This window comes from Gasterosteus aculeatus, chromosome Y (genome assembly GCF_964276395.1).
Source record: "Gasterosteus aculeatus chromosome Y, fGasAcu3.hap1.1, whole genome shotgun sequence".
Lineage (NCBI taxonomy): Eukaryota > Metazoa > Chordata > Actinopteri > Perciformes > Gasterosteidae > Gasterosteus > Gasterosteus aculeatus.
The window spans coordinates 12,187,779-12,215,410 of NC_135709.1; the positions used below are offsets into that span (position 1 = coordinate 12,187,779).

Below are 27,632 nucleotides of genomic sequence, written 5' to 3' on the forward strand. Positions count from 1 at the left end.
CATCTGCTGGTTAACAAGCAAGAAGGGGACGGCTCATTTTGTTTAAGGTCACAGCGCTGGTCCTGGTTTGTGCTCAAAAATAACTAGCGCGTGGGATGTATTGTACAACCAAAACATACACGCTTAAATACTTTTTGGATTTGCTTCTGTATTTTCTCATAATGGTTGCAAAAAGAGAAACACTACAAACTTAGTTGGTTATGTTTTTAAAAAAATACAATGCTGCTATGATGCTTTGTTAGATCATTTCAATTAGGTAGATAGCATAAATAAGGAAAATTAGACTTTTCACAGTGAACATAAACAGGGGTCTCTTGGCTGTTGGTCTCCTGTTCTTCGTACGTGGTTCAACTCGATTAAGTCAATCAAATATCCCATTATCAGTGGCCGTTGGTGGATTTTTTTTTTTGGAAGGGCAGTAAACATCACTGTATGATTCAGTGCAAAAAGGGTATCAAACACACATCATTACTTTGCAGTTAAATATGTAACATTTATTCCAACAGTTTAACATAAGAAACAGGGCCCTGGGGTCCAATTAGTGAAAACTCAGAGTTTGTTAACCCTGAGATGAGGGAACTCTGGCTTCTTTCTTTCTGTTTCAGAAAGAGAGGTAACTAAACCCCAGGGTTAGTCACTATGGTAACTGAGCCTGTAAACATAACCTTGTCGAGTGCAGGTTTTCTTCAATAAACCTTGAGTTTCTTTCACAGTCTCCTCCCTCTGACAGCAGCCCAGCCTATCACACAGCGCACTTTCATTTCCTCATTCATTCAAGTACTCTGTATCAGGCGTATGGTTTCGACATATGCACAAAATCTCTGTTACGTTAAAGACTAAAATGTTTTCTTGGCACGTAGTTTTCTGGACGATCCTGTTGAAGAAGAAGAGCTATTACTTCGTAGGGTGTTAAACACGTCGGAAGAGAATATTGAGGCCCAATTAGATATATTGTCATTTCCAGATAACTACTTGCTTGAACGGTATCGTTTTTCATCAAATATGTACATAACCTCATCCATTCTCATATAAGTAACATCCACCATTGTGGACATGCTCTCACATCTGAGCAGATTTTTTGTGCAGTATTACGTTTTTTTTGCAAACGGCAGTTTCCTTTACAACATTAGAATATTAGTAAGCTGCTGTATGCAGAGCCGTGAGAGACGTGTGCCTCGCTCTGAAGTGTCTTTTAAACCTTTTTGTTCCCTGGAAACAAACCAGTGACAGCCATTAAATAGGAGATCCACAGCATTGCACCTGAATAAAATACATTATAGGTCCAATACCATTGTACCAGTTTTTACCAGAGATATTATTCTTGTGATTAAATATGAGCATAGGTGTGTATTTGTAAAAAATGTAATTTTTACACTGGGAATTAGTAAATGTATGGATTATGGTTAGTGTGTAAATGAAATATTAACTAACAACACTATATTGGAACCAAAGTTATTATCGTTAACAAAAACGAAAACGAGGTGTAATTTTTTTTTTTGTTACTGAAATGAAAATAAAAATGAGCCTTTTTAAAAAACCGATAACCAACTGAAACTGTATCGTGTCTTTACAAAACTAACTAAAATAAAATAGAATTATAGAGAAAATGTCTTTAGTTTTTGTCTTAATTTCGTTAATGCTATAGAACAGCGGTTCCCAAACTCGAGCAAAAGTCCGTCTCGCGCGAGCAAAAGTCCGTCTCCGCGAGGTATTTGCTCGCTTGCGAAACGTGAACTTCGTTGCTGCGAGGAGAATCTCTGCTCGCGCTCGAAGGAGTTTTCTATACGCTCGCTGTTGTTCTTTTTGACAGTAAGGTGGAGACGGTGCTTTCAGGGTCCAATCGATGCCGTGAGGGGCGTTCGCTCCCGCCTCCCCCCTCGCCATCCACGCCTTAAATCTTCGGCTGCTTTTAGAATAACTAATTTTCCCCGTTAAGATGGTTCAGCTACTGTAGAGAAAAGGGCGCCGTCTCTCACTCTTTAATCTCATGAAGTGCTCGGCGAGAACGACAGCGTTGTTTCTCCGACGCGCCCTGAAACAAGCTCCATATCTCACGCGCTGAGCGCCGCTCAGCATCTTGCCGTCGTAGACCGAGCTTGGACATGTTTGGCAGAGCGCCTTGAGCGCCGTGTACAACCACTATGGATCAACCGATTAACCAATTGATCCATATATATAAGGCGCTCCGGATTATAAAGCACTGTCGTTTTTTGAGGAAATAAAAGCCTTTTAAGTGCACCTTGGAGTGCGGAAAATGCGGTATATTTACTTTAATACTACAAGAGGGCGCCCCGTAGGTTGAACAACGACAAATAGCAGCCGTTTCAAGCGAGAGCCTAATTAATCTGTCCGTTTAAATTGTTTGTGCTTCATCAACTAATGTTTCACATACCTAATGTACATACATATACATACATACATATTTATATATTAATTTCAAACTTTTAAAAATTGAAAATTAAAAAACTTTATTTATATATTGTAAATGACCTCTCGCGGCCCACACTTTGGGAATCGCTGCTCTAGAGTTTTTATTGGGTTTTAGATTTATTTTTTTTCAGATTGAGCTCTCTGAGACTCCCGGCTCCCAAGCAATGTCATGTGTGGCTCATTAATGGGTTTAGTACATGCTGTTCACGTGTGTCTTTAGTCTATTGGCTATTGCATCTTGTGTAGACTGTGTTTACATATTTGTACCCATATCTACATTTTATGTTCTGTTGTTGATATTGTTGTGTCCAATGGAATTTTTCTGGTTAATGACACAAACACACTGACTGACACATATTTCATAGTTGTCTTTTGGGGATGGCTGTTCATCTGTCCTAAATACATTTTTTAAAATGGTATGTTGTGTTGAGTTTGTATTACTTGTTATAGCTTGTATCTACAATTCATTTTGAGCATTTTGTTTTGCAAGCAAAAAATGAAGCTCCCCTTCCCGAAAACTGAATTTACCATCTCAGGGTAAATTAACTCAGACTTCAGGGTTTGTTAAATCTCCTGCTTGAATCGAACCTCTGGACACCTAGACATGTTTTTCCCTCACTCCTCCATCCTAATCACCTGCACCTTACTTGGGATTCCAATCCGCCATCACCACCCTGTTATATTTTCCGTTATTGGCCCCAAGAAATAAATAAAAAATTAAAATTAAAATCGATCTGCGTTTGGGTCCATTCCAGTAGGTAATACCGTGACAGTATACAAATACAATTTTTAAGTTTTTTAAGGGTTGCAAACTAAATGCTCTCTGTCATGGCCGCTCTATTTATCCCCCAAACAACATAAATGAATGACGAAGACTCCTGGTCCTGTCCTTCACCGTGTGTATTTATTAAATTGCAGATCAAACTCTCAGGTAAAAGCTGGAAACAAATCTTGTATGCAGTCTTACTGAAACATCGTAGCCAGGAGTGACAGGATTTGATTGATTGGTGTCTGGCATGTAAAGTATGTTTAAAAGGCCAGTACTTGCCCTCTCTGTGTTCGGACTACCTGACCTAAACCCATCTGTGAGTCTATCTAGACCAGTTGAGCCTCTCCCGGCATTCTGAAGCATTGTACTGACCAGCTGTCTCTGGTGTTCACTGACATCTTCAATACCTCCTTGGAGACATGCCACGTACCAGCCTGCTTCAAGGCCTCCACCATCATCCCTGTTCCCAAGAAGCCCAGGATCACACGTCCTGTCTCCCGTGAAGACCCTCACTGACCGCCTCCTGGACTCCTTGTAGTTTGCCTACAGAGCCAACTGGTCTGTAGATGATGCTGTCAACATGGCCGCCCTGTCACGGTTTGGGTTCATGTTCTGCGTTCTTTCCACTCTGCTCTTCTCCCTGTACACAAAAAGCTGCACCTCCAGTCACCAGTCCGTCAAGCTCCTGAAGTTTGCGGATGACACCACCCTCATTGGACTGATCTCTGGTGGGGATGAGTCCGCCTACAGGTGGGAGTCTGACCATCTGGTGTCGTGGTCCAGCCAGAACAACCTGCAGCTCAACGCTCTAAAGACAGTGGAGATGGTTGTGGATTTCAGGAAGAACAGAGCCCCACCTTCCCCCATCATCCTAGGTGACTCCCCCGTCACCACTGTGGATTCCTTCCGTTTCCTGGGCATCACCTAGGACCTCAAGTCGGAGCTGAACATCAGCTCCTTCACCAAGAAGGCTCAGCAGTGGTTGTTCTTCCTGAGATAGCTGAAGAAACTCAACCAGCCAAAAACAATGATGGTGCACTTTTACACAGCCGTCATCAAGTCCATCCTCTGCTTCTCCATCACCGTCTGGTACGCTGCAGACACAGCCAAGGACAAGGGCAGGCTGCAGCATGTCTTCCGCCCTGCAGAGAGGGTGATCGGCTGCAATCTGCCATCTCTCCAGGACTTGTTTGCTTCTAGGACCATGAAGCAAGCTAAAAAGATTGTACCCGACCCCTCTTGTGCCCCTTCCATCTGGCAGGAGGCTGAGGTCCATCAGGACCAAGACCTCCAGCCACACGAACAGTTTCTTCCCGTCGGCAGTCGGGCCCGGTCCCCCACTGTCTGACTGTCATTCCACTGGCCACTTTCTTTCTCACTGCACACGTCACTTTCCCTTTCTGTTCGCTGGTGCGCTTTAATTTCTAAATATTTTTTAACTTTAACTTGTATTCCTTCATTTTTAAACTAACCCATAGCCTTGTACAACTAACCCATAGCATTATATTTTATTTTATTCCTCGTGCAATGTTGTCTTGTCTCACTCAATCAAGGCCTTAGTGAATTTATTATATCTTTCCTTGAAAAACTGTAATCAGCATATGGTTTGAAATGATATGGGCGTGAGACATGTTCCAACCAAATTTAATTTAGCAGGATGGCCAGAGCTATGGGAATTGTATGTTTACCATAACCACTTTGACCGTTCTAGCGAGTTAGCTAGCATTATTAAAGCCATGGGAAATTAACAAGCCAGATAACCAAAACCCCTTCAATGTCTGCGCTACGACTATTTTACTTGTATGGGTGTGTCCATTGACTGTACCTTCCTCCTTGTCTTCCTGTCCAATATCAGCAACAATGTCGTCTATGGTGTCCGGGACCACGTTGCACTGCTCTCCCTACACACACAAGGAAAACTAGAAAATTCATCCAAAGCTCATCACAGAAAGACGCATCTTTGAGCATGAAACTGATTTGTCATCTCCGTTGGCTGTGTTTGTGACATTGGTATTTCAGATCTGCATGCTGTGTTGATTATGAATGAATTGCAAGTATTTTCTGAAATAACCTCCAGGCCTCTGTGTATGTGTGATCAACAGAGTTTACATAGTTTGGCAGTCTCGTTTCAACATGAAAATCATCTGATTCCTCAACACAGTTGCTTAGTGTTCTGCCACTGTGGTAACTTGTACATGAATTACATATCTTTCTTTAGTAAAAGCAGATATAGCTTACATTGAGGAAGCTAATATATTTGTACCGTATTTTCCGCACCGCACCTTCAATGAATTACCTATTTTAGAACATTTTTCATATATAGGGCGCACCGGATTATAAGGCGCATAAGATACTGCAGTCAAACGTTTGACGTCGGGCCGGGTGGATGTGGGGAGGTGGAGACGGTGCTTTCAGGGTCCGATCGATGCCGTGAGGGGCGTCCGCTCCCGCCTCCCCCCTCGCCATCCACGCCTTAAATCTTCGGCTGCTTTTAGAATAACTTATTTTCCCTTTTAAGATGGTTCAGCTACTGTAAAGAAAAGGGCACCGTCTCTCGCTATTTAATCTCATTAAGTGCTCGGCAAGAATGACAGCTTTGTTTTTCCGACGCGCCCTGAAACAAGCTCCATATCTCATGCGCTTGAGCGCCCGCTCAGCATCTCGCCGTCGTAGACCGAACTTTGGCATGTTTGGCAGAGCGCCTTGAGCGCCGTGTACAACCAGTATGGATCAACCAATTAACCAATTGATTCATATATAAGGCACTCCGGATTATAAGGCGCACTGTCATTTTTTGAGAAAATGAAAGGCTTTTAAGTGCGCCTTATAGTGCGGAAAATACGGTAGTACACTTGAAAACAAAATAATTATATAAATAGACATGAGTGAAGTAGTTTTGCATCCACTCAAATCGGTGGCAACACTCAAGTATCCATATTAACTAAAAATGGGTTATAAATGCACTTTTACTGGTATGATATAGTGGAGCTTGATAATCAAAAGTTCTTTTCATGGGCTTAGTTGGGGGTTCGCTGTCTTGTCTTGATTTAAGAGTTAGGTAAGGGAGGAAGCAGGATGTGCCGAGCAGGCAGACACGAGTCTGACAGGATGGGGAGTCAGTTTCTGTCCTGTCCGGACATTGGATGTGACCGGATCTTTAGATGCGGGGGGTGGAAGGTCCTCCTCTACGCCAGTTTAGGGCCAAAAGAAATCTTTCCTTCTCTGTCTTTCAAGGGTTATAAAACATGATGTGCTTGCTGATTTTAGTTAGTTGTTCTTCCGGCCTGTGTGCTGCCTGAACTGCTCCTGCCTTTGCAAACGCAGCGCTGATACTTACCCTGTGATCTGACCAATCTCCCAGAACGAGAGAAGTTGTTCGGCTGAATTTTTGATAACCCTGACCAGGCTCCAATTCTTGAACACGTATTCTTACAAGCTGTACTTTTCATTCATCTATCATGTTAAAGAAGTTGATTGTTTTCATGACAGTTGAAGAATAAGAATAACATTTAAATACTACATTGTACCTTTCTGGCAATTCGTTCCACCACCAGCTTGGCAATAGGGGTAATTGCACCCCCCTCTGGGTCGTAGAACGGGCTCTGGGGGTGGTCCAAACTGGTCAATGGTCGGATCTTCTCCTGAGGAATGGTTGGCTTGTTGGGGGACTGAAAAAAAGCCCACGGTAAAATGGGTATGATATTCAAAAGGTTAAAGCTGCTATATTCAGTATGTTTTATAGTAACAATGAATTAAATAAATTTGTGTCATGTAAAAGATTTTGCATGCAGAGACAAGCCGACAAATAATAATCACCAAACTCCACTTAGCTCTACAGAGCGCCCCAGCGCCTTTCAGCACATTGCGGCCGTTTTAGGCAAAGAAGCTCTGTAAATTGTCCTCATACCACAACGGACAAGAGGCAACATTTAGGACATGGGAATTATGTGTGCGCCAAGAATAATAATCCAATTATCCATTATCCATAATAATCCTTTTATGTCAAACAATATGGTTTCTCTTAAGGGTAACAGAACAGTGGAACGGCAGTCATTTACGCATGCAAACTAAAGCCAATAAAGTAATAACACTGGCCAAAAAGTCTTCAGCCACCACTTCTCCTGTAAGCCATCTCACACAGGGCCTCTTTTCTTCTCTTTCTCTCCCCTTTGTTTCTAACCAACTTAACATGTGCAAAAGTACTGAATAAGATAAAAGGTAGACGTCCACAAAGAAAGTCTGAGAAGGAGATACATGTAAATGCAAGTTCACTATTCTCTTTGTAGTTATAATTTTCAAGTACCGCCCTGTAATATTTTGGTTAAAAGATACAAAAGAAATCCTTCATATCATGTGGGAGACAGTAGGACTCTACAAAGTTGAACACTTACTTAAACATTTTCCAGAGTAATGGAATGCCAAACTTGAGGCGTTGTGCCATCGATAAAAAAAGTGACGTCTCGCATGTGCGGTTCGATCGCAGGAGATGACTAATCCTAATGCTGATTGGCGATCCTTGCTTACTAACAGATTTCATTTCATTTCAAAGCAACCCAGGCTGATCACCCTCCCATCCCTCCATTGGCTGGTCCTAGGTGGGAAGGGGTCAATCCCCATGATATGGTCCATTAGTAGCTTGCAACCTGGAAAAGGGTGGGAACCTCTGCTCGATTGGATGTAAAAACTCTCAGGCTCCATTGCCAACATGCCTTTGAACTAACCGGTGACATTAGGCTAGATTACCTCATATGTTACACCATTGTCAGTGCCTGCATCCCAGGGAATGAGGTCCGTCTCGAGCCTCTGGACCCAGCCACACTCCTTGGTGCAGAGGTCCTCTCCCGACAGCCCCACATTCCAATCTGGGCTAGGCCCCAGCATGGTGAGGAAGGACATCAGGTGACAGGTCCGGTCAACAGAAAACTCAGCTGATGGAGCTGCTCGCCTTGGTTTGGTTTGGTAAAGAATAAAAGAAAATAGATAATTAAATTCCATTTTAAATGTTCTAATGAGACAGCTCTAAGTAAGCATTTTTTTTGTATAATACTGGGTAATTTGCTCTGATGTCAAGACCTCTGACCCGACTCAACCTCTGCTAAATGAACCTCCAAAATATACAATTAGTGGTCGAAAAATAGCTCATGATGAAATGTTCCCTCTCATCGACTGAAATAAAAAACCCTCAGAGAATTTTGAATGTTTTTGAATGAAAAACATTCCTCTGTATCTTAATTATCACATCTTAACTGTGACAACTATTTTGAACAACTTGACAACTTTGCATGCAAAATTGACAAATTGAGCTCATATTTCATGCTCACAGTGACTGTGTGATCGTACAGGCGGTTGTGTGCGTGCACGCATGTAGGTTCTCATTAGTAAAAACAATAGCGGCACAATGTATCGCAAATGACAGACGGTGTTTGGTGAAGGTGTTTGGTGAATGATACGGTACATTAATGTGTGTGTGTGTGTGTGTGTTCGTGCCCATGCAGTGCTGGTGGATAGAATTGTGATAGGTTTCTAATTGCTCTTGAGCAGGTTCCAAAGAGTGCCCGGATGCCAGAGTGTGTGACTATACAGCCCGGCTTTTTGCGAGCCGTGTAAGGGAAGAAATCATAGCAATTAAGAATTATATGCAATTGTTCAGATCAACATGACTGGATGTCTCTTGTCTGCAATCCAGTACATTTAGAGTGATTGTTGTAGCAGTAGAGCCTGCACCACAGAGGGTTTGGCTGCTGCTGTCTGGCAAGCGGTGCTGCAGCCTCAGGAAAAATAAGATACAAGGCAGCTGTTTTCATCAAGCTCACACAAGTATTTACATACAATATCCACATATTTTACCTGACAGTAATTCATGCCATTATACTTGTATCCCTGTTTTATGTTTTTATTTGTATTATTGCTATTATGTTGACGTGTCGAGGAAACCAAAACTACAAAAATAGCACTCTCTTCAACTTGAGACAACAATAAAGGTTTCACAATTATATATATATATATATGATCTCATATAAATTCACAGTATCTTCATAGTATCTACTTATTCAAAGAAACTGGAATATATGACACAGTACAGGATAGAAAAAATGCAACAAACTGCAAACTAGATAGCAAAAGAGAGAGAATAGATCCCTTGTCCGTGCATCAATTTAGTGCGATATTATGAAAAAAACACTCGAAACTACTGTATCACACACATACACACAAACACACACACACACACACACACACACACACACACACACCACAGTTGGATTTCATGTTTGCTGGATTTTGTAGGAGTACCTTTTTGTTATATATCATTCGGGCTGTCAAAATGAATGCGTTAATCGTCCGTAGTGTGGAAAATTCCCAGGCTAAATGTTGAAAATCGTTGGCACCACAGCCGTCAAATGATGGAGAGTTGAGAGCACAGCAAAGAGCACAAGTTCAACATGTTCCAACCGGTGAAATTCTGCCTCCAAGATGATCAAAGTGAAACAGGCACCAATGATATAGAGCTATGTTAACTTCAGTTAAAAGTTGATTCCTGTTCTTTTTTCTTACTAAAGGGCCTCTCCCATTCAGTGACACTGAGTGATACTTACAGGTTGAGTGGCTGCCATGCTGGCCACTGAGCCTTAGTCTTGATGACAGTAAGCACTTCATCTCCCTGCAAAGAGAAAGAGATAGGAATAAATGAGGAAATTTGTTTCTAAATGGATGACTTCAATAGCGAGAAGGAAAAAAAAAGACCAAAATTGACAATTTGACATGACACCAAAGTGTGTTTCACTTCTCACGGCTTAAGAGCCTCTTATCGGTCACTCATCGGGACAAAATGCCTCCTTGATGTTGTGCTATTCTAGCCGAGCTCCCTCCACGCTCCATCGTCTCTCCGCAGCATTTTGGACAATTTATGGACTGTACAACACACTATCTTCCATTTGCCAGAAATCTGCATTATAAATGATGTATTTAATGTGCCGTGGCAGCTAAATACAACTGAATGTCAGAGTCTGTATGAACCCTTTCAGGTTTACTAAGAACCTATATATTTTTACATTCACTCATACTTCCATCTTTTAGTCTTAATATACACTTGCCTCCCACCTCCCACCTCCCACCTCCAAAAAAGTATTATTTTCTTCTCTGGTAGACTGAAGTTTTCACAGTCCCTTTGAAAGCTTCCCCTTCTTCCTGGGGCATTTGGACAATACAAGGTGCGTGTGTGTGTGTGTGTGTGTGTGTGTGTGTGTGTGTGCGTGTGTGTACATACAGTATGTACATACACAAGTCAGTGGCCATCGTTCTTAGGCCTTTCTGGCATAAAACTTCAGTCTTTTCTCAAAAACGGGCATGTAAATAGATAGATTTAAATACACAAAGACCATCAGTATACTGTGTAAGGGGCTGAGGGGCGAATAGTGGAAGGATTACACAATCCAGCCAGAAGGCTTCCACACACTCCTCACTTGAGGTGCAGGTGTGCAAGGAGACACACCTGGACCCCATCTCCTTATCAAGGAGTGGGTACAAAAGGACAAGCAGGGAAAACATGTTGGGAGAGGAGCAGTGTGGTGTGCCCTCAAAGTGCACCCGGTCAGCAGCTCAGGTTTAATTTGCCGAATGCACTCTTGAAAAAGTTAGCTTGGTTTCTGTTTCTTCATGTTCGTTTATTAAAAACTATTACTAGATACCATCTGCCTCTGTCTGCTCTGCACTGCCATTTTTGTCGGAGTCATCTGTGCAATCCTGTTACAACTGATTCTATGAAGCCAATTAAAACAGTATTATTAGTTTGGGATGAGTTGTATCACAGGAAATGTCACAAGTGGTGGATATAGATAGTGGTGGTATAAAGCAAGCTATGGATTCACAAAATACATTTTTCAGAACCGTAGGGACATGGGAAGCAGTTATGGAAAAAAATAGTTCTAGGCAAGCATGTTACAGTTAACTTTTGGGCTGAAAACGCACTGTGAGGGTTAAAGTAGGGTTAAAGGAAAAAACTGCCTGACTAATTAACACTGTGGTAGGTAACAAGGTAACAAACCCTACCTACTATATCATCTATTTTACTTATGAACACCGTGCTCTACCTAACTAGTCATGAAACTTAAGACTGTATATTAGAGGTGGAAGTAGTCATTGTGATTTCACCTATTTGTTTATTTTGAAGCTTCAAGTTTGAATTTTTAGCCTTTTTAGCAACCGAGTGACAATGGCCCTTTCACAATACCTGAGACGGCTAGAACAGACATGCGTTCTCGGGAGTCCAGATTCACGGTTACGGGAGAACGGAGAATGGTCATTTCCGCAATTGGAACAGTAGCTGACTTGATGACGCCACCGCATCAGCTGGTGTTGCTAATAAATTAATATAATATAATTAAGTATTTGTAATGTCACGCTTTTGTTTTCATTTAAAATTAAAAAGTGGTATATATGATGGAGCACCAGAGTAAACATATATATCAATAGATATAGATATCTATATCAGACATGAAATAGCCAAAATATATCAATGGATCAGATAGGGAGGAGAGCTATAGTTTGTGATGTTGCTGAATTTTACTGGATAACAGTATGCATGTGTATATTCAAATTATGATTAGTTTGAAGAAACACATAAATTGTTACTGAGGTAAACATTTAATTCAGGGCTGTTGTATTCATCACACTGCATTACCTTTAAGTGTCATAAAGTACAGAGAAGGTTTGATATAACAGACTAATTAGTTAATATTTAAATGGTTATGGCTACATTCCACTTACACACCTACCGTTTGTCTTGTTACTCAAAAATCAAGTGGTCCATAATCAGTGTAGTAGTCCTCGTCCAGTTAAATGCACAAAAATCACTATAAATTCAATGTACCAAAATGTCATCAGTGTCTTTACATCAATAGTGATTAGCCTCATGGTATTTCACGTCTAGATATAGCGATTATGGAGGTTACATACCGTAAGGCAGGGGACATCATTCGTGCTTAACCTCATTGTATTTAATCGATGATGCTATAGGTGAACAACAATGAAACATTTTCAAGCATATAGGCCGGCAGCTGGCCAAACATAAAAGATCTTACAGAGAGGAATTCAATAATTAAATATTTGTAAAATATGTATTTATTATAACCGTTCAGAGTCCCTTTGAAGCTGACGTCCTGCTGCCGGTTTAGAGTCTCGACGACGGTCCTCATGTCCTTTTAATTAAACACTGTTAGTTTTAATACACAATATCAGGTGTATCAGGGATGGCCAGGGAGGGGAGTATGTGAGCCTGGTGGAGGACTTCATGCAATAGTGCAAACACAACCACTTACAACTCAACACTGCTAAGACCAAGGAAATGGTGGTGGATTTCCACAGGTCTAAGCCCACTATGCTACCAGTTTCCATTGAGGGGGTCAATGTGGAAGTGGTAGGCACATACCTTGGGGTGATTCTAGACCAGGGGTATTCAACTAAAATGTTAAGAGGTCCAGTTAGAGAAATTTTCTTGAAGCAAAGGTCCAGAAGATCATAATGTCTAACTATTTAGTGTGATATATATTTAAGTAGCCTGGTAGTTGTGTAAACATCTGCATATAATCAATACCTTTCAAATCAAAGGAATTCGGTACGATATAAAACACTTTTTAACAATATATATTATCATGTAACATAGAACTGGACTTATGTGTGACTGCAGATATGTATAATGCTCTCTCATGAACTAAATAAAAGTAGGGCTGCATTTTTAAAATAAAATAAATACAAAATAAAAATCGCGCATGTAATAATAAATAATAATAATCAAATGAAGTGCTTAACTTCAGAAAAATTAAATAAAGGGAGGAAAAGCTTAAATGTCCCCGTTTCTGTTTCAGTCTCAAACGATTTTACAAATAAATCTTAACACATCTTAACAATTTAACAGTTTTAGAGCATTCGTCTTGCATCCCACTCCCCCACTTTGTTGGTCAGTGGGATAATTGAGCTCTAGCTTGTCCTGCCAGGACTTTAAACCTGGGCTTGAATGGAGTCAGGGCCATCCGCATGCACATGTGGAGGTGCTCATTGGTGAGCCTCGAACGAGCCAGAAAGTGGAAGGGTCAGTTCTTAGAAACTGCTCTCTCAGGGACACATCTGCTTGGAGATCAACCAGTTGCATCTGGAGAGGCCCAGGATTTACCCATTTAAAGTGCTGTGTGACTTCCTCTGAGAACTCCCTGACATCCGTGATGATAAATGGGTTCTGAATGAACATGGTGAGCTGCTGTCCAAAGCTGAAGCTGTCAAAACGGTTGCTGAAGTTTACGATCAGCTTATCAATGAAGTCAACAAAAGAAGACACATCTCTCTGTCCCTGTACCTGTTCCTGCACTGCTGGGAAAAAAGGCCACATTATACATCTGTTTCTCATTTCCTAAAAAGAGAGAAAACTGCGTTGCCTTCTGATGTCTTCTGAGCTCTGCCAAAAAAGATGCTACTTCCCTCCAGATGGACCAAAAGCGCGCTAAGACCTTCCATTTGCTGAGCCATCTCACATTATTGTGCAGAAAAAGATCATCAGCATTGGCATCAACTTCTCTGAGAAATTCCCTCAGCATGCGATGCTGGGTGGAAGAGGATGCCCTGAGAAAATTGATCATTTTGATCATTGTATTCATCACTTCAGCATGCTCATCTGACAGGGAGGCACAGAGGACAGATTGGTGAATGATGCAATGTAAGCTATGAGCTCTGGATTGTCCTCTTTCAGTCTTGCTACAGCTCCTTTCTCTCTCCCTATCATAGCAGGGGCTCCATCTGTGGCTATTGAAACCACTTGTGTTGGCTCTATTCCTCTCTTCGTTAACATCTCCTTAATGGCCAGGTAGATATCTTCTCCTCTTGTACTGGTTTGAAGGGGAGTAACACCTAACAGATCTTCACAGAATGCTTTCTGGTCTGTGTTGAAAAACCTGACATACACTAACAGCTGAGCATTGTCACAGATGTCAGTGGACTCATCCACAGCTAAGCCGACACATGGTGCCTTATGTATGGCCTCATTTAGCTGGGTTAGCACATCCTGAGTTAATATTTCACCTTTCTTTGTGGCAGATGATGCTGACATGGGTATTTGCTTTATCTCATCACAAAGCTCTTGTTTTGGTTTTCCGTCAAGTAATGTTTCAGCGACGACACTCATGCATTCTTTGACAAGCCCTCCATCAGTAAATGGCTTTTTGTGTTGCCCCAAAATCCAAGCAACTCTGAGGGAACACTCATGAGCACGTTGTTGGGCAGTGAACGTGTGGCTCAGGATCCTGGTTGACTGTTCATATTGGGCTGTGAGGCCACTTATTTTCTGTGATCTCACTTCGGATTTGAATGGGTATGTTTATTTAAAACCTTTATGTTTTGTCTCATAATGGCGTCTCACATTGCCACTTTTAATAAGTGCCACGGTTTCTGAACATATAAGACACACTGGTTTTGTGCTCCCTGCGGGAAGTATGAACAGAAATGAGTCTGTCCATAACGGATTAAATGCTCTATTTTCGCTGTCAACTTTTCTTTTTTTGGAGAGCGACATTTGTTCTTTATGTTTCTCTCCCTTTCTCTGTCTCACTCGTCTTTTCCTCAACTTTCTCCGGCGCAGTTGTCCGTTTCTCTCCCTTTGCTGTCTCAATCGACTTGTCCTCAACTTTCTCCGGCACAGTCGTCCGTTTCTCTCCCTTTGTTTTCTAAATGTGTCGCTATCTTTCTTTTTCTTTCTCTAACTTTCTCATCTCTCAGCGCGGACGCAGCGCTGTCTTGGGACGTAATGTTTACCGGCGAGAATGCATAGATTTGATTGGCTGAGTTGGCTTGCAATTGGTCTGTGCGTTACCTCATCCGCTAAACCACTACCGTAAATACTGCAAAAGCCGCGCCGCGCCGCCAGGTAAAAAAAATAAAAACGCCGTCAGGTTTTAAATCACAACCTTCTGTTTTGGCTGGCGGTCCGGGTCCGGATGGGACGGCCTCTGGGTCCGGACCCGGACCGCGGTCCGCCAGTTAGTGACCTATGTTCTAGACAATAAACTGGATTGGTCTGCCAACACGGACGCAATCTACAAGAAAGGGCAGGGCTGTACTTTCTGAGGAGGCTGTGGTCATTCAAAGTCTGCAGCAAACTCCTCCCAGGTGTGGTTGGTGCTGAACTGGAGTGCATCACTTCAGTCGCCGACAAAAGGACCCTCACCAAACTGCTCACCATCATGGACAATGAAAGCCATCCACTCTACAATAAGAGTCTGATCATGTGTTTTAACTTTAATTTTTTTTTGATAATCCTTTTTAACAGTGTAACTGTATGCGTATATTATGTTTGTATATTGTCAGAAGCTACCTGGATCTTGAATTTCCCCTAGGGGATCAATAAAGTACTTCTATTCTATTCTATTCAATAACATGTCTCACTGTGTGTACAGATAAGTTCAATTTAAAACATTAGGTTATGAATCTAAGGTCTGGCCTCAAACAACGTTACCGGTGAATACCCGAAAGTCTCTGACAACAGATTAAAACACTAAGCCTAGTTACAGTATAGTTATATCTTATGTATAATGGCTATGGAGACGTAAATACCAGTATTTCACAGAAGACTTGCCGAGAACAGGCTGCTCTCTGCGGGCTAAAATGAGGCCGACCGCCGGGTGTGGAGAGGTCTGACGGTTCCATTAACTGCACCTCACTTCTCCCACATCCTGGAGCTCATTGTTAAGACTTACAGTTATGTTTATCTTCTCTGCCATTGTTGTCTGTCGCTGCACATCATTTTGCAACTAGAGGAGTTTTCCAATCCAAAGGTTGAAGTCTGCTAACCAGGCTGTAAACAGGATTATTTCTGCTCTAAAATTAGACATTTAAACATTGAGGTTTATGAAGATTTCCTTGCTTTGTCAGCAAGCCTCAAGTGGTTATTGTGAGGAACTACACGTCATGTTACTCTAAAGGCTGCCGCATGCTTCTGGGTCTGCGCCTTTATGCACTTTACGCACTAGTTTCAACGTTTGCGGCGATCTCGCTCCATGAATCGCAGGCCATCCACGTGTCCTTATAGTCCGCCAATGACGGCTTGTATAAGAGGTCATTTTTACGCATTTCTTCCGACAAAAGCTCTTCAATCTGATTCATTCTCTCGTCAACATTCTTCGTTTTAATAATGGCGGTATTGTGCTATGAAAACGGAAATGTGAGACTTCGGAAAGGATGTAGTTAACAGACCAATCGCAGCCATGCGGGCTGCATGAGGCTTGCGTCAACGCAAGCCTAGAAAAATGGCGTCGACACACGCAAGAGGTGTGAAAAGGCACGCAAGGGATACGCAAGGGACACTTGCGTCTGCGTGTCCTTGCGTCGCTGTGAAAGCGCAGAATCATGAACTAGACTTAACCCAGGAATAGACAAACTTTATAATTAGGTCATATTTGTTAGCACTGGATGAAAGCAACAGCGTTAAAGATACCGTTTAGCTCTTAATTTTTGTAAGAGGAGTTAACAATTTTGAGATAAAAGAGGATTTTTTGACAATGGAATCTCTAAAGAGCACAACACGAGGAGAGAACTTCTATGAAGGAGCGTCTGGTGTCATTGAGAGGTTGAAGGTACCTTGGTCTAAACTCGCCAATGTCACTACAGATGGATTGCCAAACTTAACAGGAAATAAAGTTGAGTTTGTAAATGTCTGCCTCTTTAGGCAGTAAGGAAGGAACATTTCCCACTGAAATCACTTTTTTACTTCTAATTTACCATTCATCTCGAACCATCAGCCCGTCGAATTTTGAAAATCATTGTGCCTCTAACCTTTGTAGGTGAACTGGTAACTTTCACTCCATCTGCTTTGTCCACAAATCTTCCACAAAGGAGATGCAAATCTTCTTGTAATCTTTTTGACAGAATGACAGATTTATCCATGTTAAAAAGAATGTTAGAGGATTTCAGGATTGTTTTCTAGGAGAGGAGAAAGGAGGAGGAGGAGAGGAAGTTTGGGTTGAATACAGAGGAAATAATTGCAGAGGGTAAGAAAAATGAAAAGTCTGAGTATACAAATGGAGGCTGGGAGCGCGCAAAGGGTGGAAAGTGTATCATTTGAAGAGTATGAGGATGGAAAGAAAAGATGAGATTAGAAAGAGGTTACAGCAAAACGTTAAAACGAAGACTGAGTAGGAGAGCACGAGAATGGGACCGAGGAGGATCGGGGCAGGAACAAGTGACACAGCTGGGAGGAAAAGCAATGTACTTAAAGGAGGGAATGGAAGTCTGATAAAAGATGTCAAAAAAGGAGCTTAGGAGGACCAACGCAGACATCAATTCTGCTGAAATTACCTTAGATTCATCCACATAGTTCTTAACATGATAAAACTTACTCTCCGTCACGGCTCTTCAATACTTCCCTCCCACTGTCCCTTTTCGGGGTTAAAGTCTTATATCCCGTGGTTCTAAAACATGCAGCGTTGCTGCAAAGAGCAACAGAAAGAATGTAGGAGCAACCTTGAATAGTGGAACATTTGTTTCAAGGAGTCTGCTTAAACTAGCAAGGTCCCAGTCCTGCTTTCTATTGATGGAAAAATGGATCCTTTCATTCTGACTACATGTTGAATTTTCTGAGTCTTGTTTCTTCCAATCAAATATGAAGTATAGCCCGTAGACATATTGTGGCAGAAAATATGCAAAGAATTTATTGGATTTCAATCTCTAGTGTACATCATCAAATCCCAATGTAGACCACGTTGCAACGTCCTTTTTGGTACTGCGAGGGCAATGTCAGAACGCTACATGATGAAAAAGGCTTGTGTTTCAAATGTTTAAGTAATAAGAGCACTCACTAAAGAAGTCCTTTAAGGGATGTTATGATTGAATGATGATTTCTGTGTAAATTAGCAGAGCAGTGAAATAGTTTGGATCAACATACAAATTGTTAAGTTGTGGCCAAAAATGTAGTAGTGAGGTCAGATCTTTGACCATCACATTCTAATCATCTTAGTCAAAGTGGACATTTGTGCCAGATATGAAAAATGAGCTCCAGGGGCCCATTTATAAAACCTTGCATAGGATTTGCGCCAGAAGTGGCGTACGGATGAAACGTAGGACGTGCGTACGCATTCAGACTTATAAAACTGTGCGCAAGCACGTCCTACGCAGTTTTCCCTTAATAAACCACAATCAAGCGCAGTTTTTGCGGCTTCATGTCACGCCCATAGTTGCCCATATATAGTCTGTGGAACGCCCACAAATTAATATTCATCGATTGCGAAATCATGACAAACACTGAGAGGAAAACGAAGAAACATAACTTCACTCAGTGTGAAGTCGAACTTATCATTGGCGAAATTATCATTGGCAAAGTCTATTGCTTTTTGGAGGGCACAGTATGGACATATGGACACACTAATGCCAAAAAGGCACTCCAGTGGCAAAAGGTTGCAGAGCAACGCTGCAGCCTCACAACCTCGGACCGTGGCCAAAATAAAGAAAAAATGGTCTGACATCAAAGTGGATGCAAAAAAGCATTTAGCGCGCCATCACCCAGGTGTGTCTGCCACGGGTGGGGGAAAGGGGACACCGGAGCTGTCCCCTCTTGATGAGAGACTGGCGGCAATGATTGGGGATCGGGGACAGGTTTTGGGCCAACACAGCCATCGGCGTCAGGGGGGGAGGCACGTTTCGAAGCTGTCCCACATTATGTAGCACAGCACACGCCAGCACGATTTTGCACAACTTTTCAGGAGTAGACAATAACCTCCCTCCAGTGCAGTCGAGTTTGCTTTTTATAAATACCAATTATTGCGTAGAGAGCGGCGTACGCCTTCTTTTGTGCGTACGCAATGTTTATAATTGAGGCCCCAGGTGTTCACTAGAGTGGGATGGATAGAAAAGACTTATTCTGCAAGGCTTTACTTTGGTCATGGTTCTTTGAGCCAAAGACAATGACAATGAAGTGCTGTTTATCAGGTGTTATTATGATTAACATGGTTGCCACCTACGCTCAGCACTATATCACGCCGACACAGAAGACACCTACAAGATTGTTCTTAGTCTTGACTTTTAAATATTTTGACCCCACCATCCAATAGTAGCCACATATGCCAATGTTGCAACTTGTTGTAAATACCCATCTTAGAGTGGTAACACACACACTCAAACATCTGTTACCACTTCAAACTGAGAACCTACGCATTGGTTTTATCCAAAGGTGACAACATGATGAGACAACCTGTCCTTGAGAAAATAGACTGTTATTCCCCTCGTCTAGCAAGATGTCTGCGATCATTTGTCAAATATAATTACAGACACACAACACATGCGCAACGATTACAGCTCAGTAAGTTATTTAGCAACCAACTGCGACGTGGATATGAAGCCAAGAGCCATGCTGGATCATCTGTCCAATTAGATTTGCCATTTACTTGTCCCTCAAGCTAGCTGCTGTACTAGTGCAATAAAAAAATAACCATAGTGACACAATGGAATTTAAATAAACAGAGCCTGTATCTTCTTTCCCCTGCAGGCTTGTGCCCTGCAAATCCCAATTCAATATGAATGATGGAACATTCAAGGTGATTTTTTTTGTGGCATCTCCACTCCGACAGTGTAAAGATTGCCATTTTAAATGTTTCTAATTTGAGTAATGGCTTGGCTTGATAATCTTTCAACGGGGCTTCTGTAAATATGAGTTACTTCCTGTCTCCATGTACTATTACCAATCGCAGCTCATTTTCCAGCAGTTTGTTTTTTAATTTTTAATACACCGTATTAAATACGCCGTAATAAACGAAAGTTCTGGATCCACATTTTTTACTTTATGTCAATTAATTATGATTTGCACCGGCCACTGAGGAGGATCTTGTGTGTGTGTGTGCTACCCTCAGCTTCACCTGGGTTCTTATCTCAACCTGCTTTGTAGCTTCTCGTAACTGGCACGGAGAATATCTTTCACATGTGTATAAAAACTCAGCGTTTTTACTGCTCGGAGACGTCATTACACCGAGCGCTGAGATACGTGCTGGTGTGTTGGACCTCCTGCTTGCAAGCAATAGTTAGAGCCAGATATCTGCAGAGAATTGCTCATGTAATCTTTTTCTCTTCTAAATAAATGTTAACTTTTTGACTTTAATTGATCAACGTGCTGCGATTCTTCTCATCAACCAACTCGGGGCAATTTGACAATTTGGGGGCTCGTCCGGGATGAGAGGTTTTCCACAGGTGAATTTGATCCAAAACGCTTACACCTGCTGAACGCAACGTACTCCCAGGTCGGCCTCAAAACAAGGTAAGCAGAAACCTGTTACATCTAATTCTGCATATTGAATAAGCTAAAGTAAGGAGTATGTTGTGGATTGGTGGTGTAAGAGCCAAATTAATACTTGAGCAATTCTCTAAAAAGAAAAAAGAAAAGAATAAAAAAATGCATCGATGGGATGAACACCGCCGAGTGTTTGTTTGCGTACCGCTGGGTACGGGAAAAGTACTGCAGTGCTTAAGGTCTGGAATCCAAAAAAGAAGTGATTACTGTTGTTTAGTGGGTAGTTTGGCAATAGATAAATTAACTATGGTTTTGTGGATACCGGTAAGTATCGAGGGATCAAAAAATCCGACATAAATTAGGGGAATTGATTCGGAGTCAATATCCTGGTCTCCGGTTTGGCAACCCCCTCAGACTTTGACGAGGGCTGATTTTGCTAGGTACAGGCGCCTGGGAACTGGGGACCCCCAAAGCTCTGCGGGCTGGTCACCCAGGGTTAGAGTTCCTTAAAAACGTATGTTCAATTCCTAGCCCTTGGAGAGGTGCTGGGATACAGTAAAAATAAACAGCGCACTTTGGAGTGTGGAGGGGGAGAGAGAGGAGTGATTAAATAAATAAATGTGTTGAGAAATGCACTTAAAGAAATACGTTTTGGAAGTACGTTCTATGGAATTGAGAACGCAGAAAGACCGCAAGGTTAAAGCATAATCTTGCGGCTTTAATAATTGAGTCTGAGAGGTTAACATAAACTCACAGACGCATTGACTCCGGAAGGTTAGTATAAACTTTCGGCATAAATTCATTCTGTGAGACTAACATAAGCTCGCGGACACAAACATTTTCTCTGAAAGGTTGGTATAAACTTTCAGAACATAGCTGTCTGCTGATTGATTTACTAAAAAGAGGGGAAACAGGCATTGGAAATTAAGAGATGTGAAATAAGGAGAATTGTTGTATATAGTGTCTGTTTTTTCTATTAATGTTTGTAGTTTTTTGTGTCTTTTCCTAAACTCAGAGATAGGCTGTAAATTGTTGAGTGCTGCTTATTGAGTGTATAGTGCACGATACACTTGATACAGTATCTTGATGATGGAAGCAAATGTCTGATCAAAGGAACATTGATAGCAAAATGTGAGAAGGTGATTGTGTGGGAAAAAAGGAAACTTCAAAAAGAAATTGACAAAATAGAGGACTTGAGGTCCGTATGGTTTTCGTTTTGGATAAAAAGTAAACCCGTAGACAAAAACAACCAAGAACAGTGTAATTCGGAAAAAACACCTCCATACAAGGGTAGAAAAAAAAAAAAGGAGAGACTGATTCTCAACCAACAAGCCTGCTGCTGCAAAGCCTTTTTTATTTTAAGCTCTCCAAGCCGTTACTACACTTTTGATTTAAAAATAGTAGAATTGTAGTCATGCATTGAAGAAAGAAAAAGAAGATTTAAAGTCTTTAAAGCAACAACGGCTAGAATAAGCGTAATAAATCTCTGTTGAAGCAGCGGGGGTTTTATTGGAGTAAAAAGGTCACAGCAGTGAGAAGATGTGTGGGAGCAACAGTGGAGGCCAATAAGGCTGGACAAAGGTTTTATACCTCCTCACTTTGAGAAGAGCGCACACACACATACTGTTGAATAAAGTTAATCTGAGTGCCATCATTTAGTGATATAATTAGGTTTATGCATCTTTCTTGAATACCATGATATATAAAGAATAAAGAGGATAAATGGTCCTTTTGCTTTTCAGTTTAGAAGAATAAGCTCATCATTACTGGGCTGTCAAAGGTCTGCCAAAAACTTTTACATGAACAAGCGGATTGTAGAGGGGATTTTATGAAATCAACTAACAGGTTGATAAGACATTCCAACTTTTAGTTTGCTGAACTACTTTCTTTTTAAGTGTAACACTTGAATCAAGGATTTAAAATATGATGAAAAATTATTAGAACAAATACAATTTTTTTTTTTGGGAGGGGAAAAACACTGCGTGCTTATTTGGACGAATGTACGGAAATCTGGGTGCAACACACAGGTCATCACCCAGGCACTGCGGGAGTGCAAGGGGAATGGTTTAGACAGGCGGTACTGGAGGGCGTACCAGAGAGTGTGAAAGCTAAAATGATCACTAACCCAGACCTGCCAGGTAGTGACTCTGCTGTGTGGGAGAGACATTTGCTACACCATTTACAAGCCAAGCGACAGATGGTTGCACAGGCTGCCCCAGCTGGAGGTAACGCCCCAGATTTGTATCCACTCCCACCATGGGAGGAGACGTCGTATGGGACAGCCCAAGGGGGTGGTTACAGGGGAGGCTATGGAGGTAACTGCTGGGAAGGAGCGTGTTGAGGAGGTGCATATGCAGGGGGAGGAGGAAGAGGCAGACGCAGATGGGGAAGAGGGTGTTTCCACTGTGGTATGGAGGGGCACCAGGTTAAGGAGTGTCCTGGTAAAGGAAGACAGGGGAGGGGTAGAGGGGTAGAGGGGCTCCCAACGCACATACTGCACCGCCCCCTAGAGGACAGTACCCCACACTGGAGGACTGGGGCTATGAGGCAGATGCCTCTCAGTGACACACCCACGGGAGAGACCCGGACAGCAGGGCAGACCCCATGCTGTCACTCACGGTACTACAACAACAATTGCCGTTTCTCGTTGCTGCTGGGGCCACATACTCCACCATACAGGCAGCGGGCCTGTCTGCTATGTCCGGAGATAGCGTCAGCGTTGTGGGGTTCTCCGGGGTGTCACAGAAACTGCCTCTAACAGTCCCCCTACTGGTGAAAGTGGGAAATCAGACATTGAATCATTCTTTTGTTGTTTCGCCTCAAGTTCCAGTGAATCTCATGGGAAGGGATCTTCTCATTAAGACGGGGGCTCCGATCTTGTGCAGCGTCACCATGATGGATGGAACGGTTCTGCATTGCAATGACAATGGTCAGTGGGTGATGCAGCCACTGCAGCAACAACAACAATATGCAGACATTTATTGGGGCCTCTTGAAGCCTGAGTGTCCTGAAGTCCCAGGGGTTATGACTCTTTACCAAAAGTGGAAGCCTTGGATAACTCTTCTTGATCCGTATGTTCCTCCTCCAGATCCTCCTCATGTAACATTGTTTTATGATAGACAAGGGGATGAGTGCTATTGTGACGAATTCATGGAACATTTAGAAAACACGGAATGGGAGGGGACGTCCCAAAATCTCTATGTGGGCCCGGAAGGGGTAGCCTCAGCTGTCATCCTCTCCCCCGATCAATCGAAATGGTATTTGATGAATCAAGATGCAGTGCCGCATGTGTCGTTGACTCTGCATCCCAAACATCAGGCTAAAGACCTAGGTCTAAATGACGAAACGGGCGATGCTGCTAGACGACTGGGTATGTACTCAACTGCCTGATGTTTGTTTTTCTCCCTCCGCTAAAATGTACAGGGAAAGCAACTAACCCTGTTATTTTAACACACAAACTGGTGTCCAGAGACCACGGACGCGAAAAGACCGACCATCCCTGCACAGCAACCCTTCTGGAGAAACTTCCAGACTACCTCTGGTCAGAAGGTCCGACTGGCGTAGGTTTTTGTAATGCATGTAAACCAGTGACGTTTGAAGTTTGTGACGGTCCTCCCATTTGGCAACCTCAATACCCTCACAAGCCAGCCGCGGCAGAAGGGATCAAAGAAACTATAGAGGGCCTCATTAAATCAGGTGTATTGGAGCCCTCACAGTCCGCCTGGAACACGCCCATTCTTCCTGTAGAAAAGACAGGGACCGGTAAATATCGCATGGCACATGACCTCAGAAAAATTAAGGACAGACTGGTAACCACTACAGTACCTGTCCCAAACCCGTACACTACATTGACTAGTCTGACACCACAACAGCAATGGTTCACTTGCATTGATTTGGCGAACGCGTTTTTTTGCCTGCCGCTACACGAACACTTACGGGATGTGTTCTCATTCACGTATGGAAACAGACAGCTACGGTATACTCGGCTACCACAAGGGTTCGCACTTTCGCCAGGTATCTTTAACCAAGTATTGAAACAAGCAATAACAGGGTGCTCCCTACCAGAGGGCACGACATTAATCCAATACGTGGACGAAATGCTTTCGTTTTTGGGCCTCACGGGGTTCAGTAGACAATTCATTCCGCGCTATTCGAATCTCACTCAAGTTCTGCGTGCAAAGGTAAACGAGAAAGGGATGCAAAATCTCACTGCTAATCACGAATGGGACCAAGGGGCGGAGGAGGCGTTTATCAAGCTAAAAACAGAACTGGCACAGGCCGCGGACCTCGCAGTACCGGATTAGAGTGCGCCATTTTACCTGGATGTTTCCAAAACAACAGGGGTTGTTAATGGGGTTTTGTTTCAGAAAAAGGGGGGTGGTAAAAGGAAGGGGGCTTCTGTATAACAGTGTCATGTTGGATAACATGGAAAAACGACATCATGAATGCACACAACACGCAGCAGGGGTCCCAAGCTTGTAATGAAAATAGCACACCACTGATTGGCAATTGTTCAGTAATGGCAGCTGCTTTAGACATCCACAGAAGGGGTTGCAGTCGGGATACGTGGTAGTCAGAAGCCATGGGACAGGGACAGAGGTTCTGGAAGCAGAATTCAGGGAAGTCAGTCAGCTCAAAGAGCTGAGGTACTCGCATTGATAAGAGCATTACAGCTGGCAGAAGGGAAGGCAGTGAACATCTATACTGACTCGGCGTATCCAGTAGGGGCAGCTCATGTGGACCTGGGACAGTGGTTAAGAGCAGGTTTTCTGACGGCTGGAGCAAAACCGATTAAACAGGAACAAGAAATGAAAGATTTGGCGGCAGCCTTGGCTCTACCGAGCACTGTGGCTATTATTAAGTGCAAAGGACACGAGAACTCCAACAGTATGGTGGCCAAGGGAAACCAGGCAGCAGACCAAGCTGCAAAACAGGCTGCAGGTTACCAAATTGGGCTCCAAATTGTAAGTGCAGAAGATGAGGGACAGTTGGGGCCACAACTTAATGAGGAACTAATTAAGGAATCCCAAAAGGGGGGGAGAAAACGTTGTGGAAGCAAAGAGGGGCTACAGAGGTTGGAGGCCTCTGGAGTTCCCCTGATGCCCAGTAATGCCGCCGGGCATCAGAAACAAGTGTTTACAGGAGGCACATGGGATGGCTCATGTGGGGCTCAAACAATATATCATCCACAATCTCAAGGCAAAGTAGAACGCATGAACCAAAACTTGAAAAAAAAATTGGCTAAAATCTGTGCACAGACAAATTTAACCTGGGTTCAAGCCCTCCCATTTGTGTTAATGGTCATTAGAAGCTCAGTAAATCAGGGTACGAACTGACCACCGGGAGACAGTTCCCTGGATCCAGTGCTGGCCAGAAGCTTAGGCCCAACCCGGAAGCTCCGCCAGGTGAGTATGCATGTCGTATAATGATCTACGAGCTCTTGTTTCAGATTTTTCGGACCAGGTGCGAGACAAAACAGGGGATCAGAATGGTAGGTAGCCAGTAGGTAGCCTGAGATCTTGAGGGAGGATAGATGGAAGAAGTAAGTACACACAGGGGTGCAGGTTGTCAAATGCAAGATCACATGGTCAACAAGCACTTGGTCAAGCTAAGGTCTCGGCTGAGGGTGTCCGATGTTGGAAGACCCAAAACATCAGTTGAGAAGAGAGACCAACGCTGAAAAATCCCGAAAGTGAAACCTGCAGCAGTCCCTAAGCGATGTCTATGGAAAACTGCAGCCATGCTCATCGTGACAGGTTTACTTATGTTATAAATGAATTACTTGATTAATTACTTGATACCTATAACCTGTGAACACGCACCCAAATATTTCTGCAATCTCGCACCCAAGTTTTTAAAAAAGATAAGGTGGCTGTGTAGGACCCTGTTCAAATATGTATAGTCCTTCAGAGATTGTATGTGTCTTTAGCCAGGTAAGCGGTGCATAGCATTTTCAGTTGAAAAAATGTAATACACAGGGCTGTGCTATCAGAGTCGGATTTCTTAAACTGTATGTAGCCTGATTAAAATGATGACAGGACACTAAGATAAATTTATTTCTCTTTAATGTGGGTTCTTTATTTCCCCCGACTGCACTCCTGGAGCACAGCCTTAATGTGTCAAATTAAGGAGGCACTTGGAACAGTGTACAAATAACCAATTGCTTCGCTTCACTAACTAATCGGATGTAATGGAATAGAGCTAACGATTACCTTAAGCTAGAAATTACGTGAAGCTAACAGTTACATACAAAAAAAAAAAACAGTAGTGACCCCTTCCTGTTAAACAGAAACAAAAACATGCACATTGGTCTCATGCTGTTCAAATCCCACACCATTGTCGTTCCTCCAAAAAGTCCCGAAAACAAACTCACTCAAGCGCCGGCGCGCACGGCTCCATGCACGTGCAACCTCGACCCACAGCAGCTTGTTACTCCCCTCTAAACGAAGCAGAGGTGCACAACCCAAGAACATACACTCAGTACAGGCAATCAATCACAATTTACATGGTGAGTCAGGTTTATTAATGTTAGAACACTTACGCTGACCCGCTGAACAGGTATTTCCCTAACGCTGTTCCGATGCTAACCGCTAACACTGTGTCGTGTTAGTAGCCACTAGGTCCCGCTCTGCAGCTCCAAATCCCACGTGAACTCATGCCCATGTACTTAAAGGGGCAGTACGCCCTCACCCTCTGTGCGGACCATCTAGCAGTCCAAAAACCTCCCTGCCCCCACTTCACCCGGCTACATTCTCCCCTGCTACAAGTCAACGTGCCTGGTGACTTCCTGCCCATCTACGTTTTCCTGAAGCTTTGAAGTATAGAGGACCATACCGGCTAAGAGCTCAGAGAGTGCATCAGGACTGAAAGACAACGTATTGCAAGATGACCTAGGCAAGTTAAATGGGTTTTGGTGTGACCCGGCCGTTCTTCTCTGACTCCTGCGTAGAGGGGGGGTGAGTATGTCAACTTCACCATTTCCGCCCTTCCCTGGAGTAGGCACCGGCTTCACCACCACATCCTCAGCATGTGGACTGGGTTTCTCCGACATGGGTTCAGGACAGGATCCTGATGTCTCCTCCACATTGTGATCAGGTGCGTCACAATCCCAACCATCAGCCACATTATCCAGGTGGCCCTCCAATCTCTCAGACAGGTCCAAGCCATCACATTCCGGAGTTGCCG

At 42.9% G+C, this 27,632-nt stretch overlaps 1 protein-coding gene across 3 annotated transcripts in view; it reads right to left on the reverse strand.

Moving 5' to 3' along the window:
* LOC120812729 (spondin-1-like) overlaps positions 1-27,632 on the reverse strand; it is a 101,346-nt gene that overhangs the window by 10,359 nt on the left and 63,355 nt on the right. For all 3 annotated transcript variants that reach the window (XM_078097762.1, XM_078097763.1, XM_078097764.1), the window contains exons 7-10: positions 9,793-9,857; positions 7,943-8,144; positions 6,727-6,867; positions 5,025-5,100 (exon numbers count right to left, since the gene is read on the reverse strand). In XM_078097762.1, coding sequence (XP_077953888.1) covers positions 5,025-5,100; positions 6,727-6,867; positions 7,943-8,144; positions 9,793-9,857 — 484 coding nt within the window. The remainder of the gene's footprint in view (positions 1-5,024; positions 5,101-6,726; positions 6,868-7,942; positions 8,145-9,792; positions 9,858-27,632) is intronic.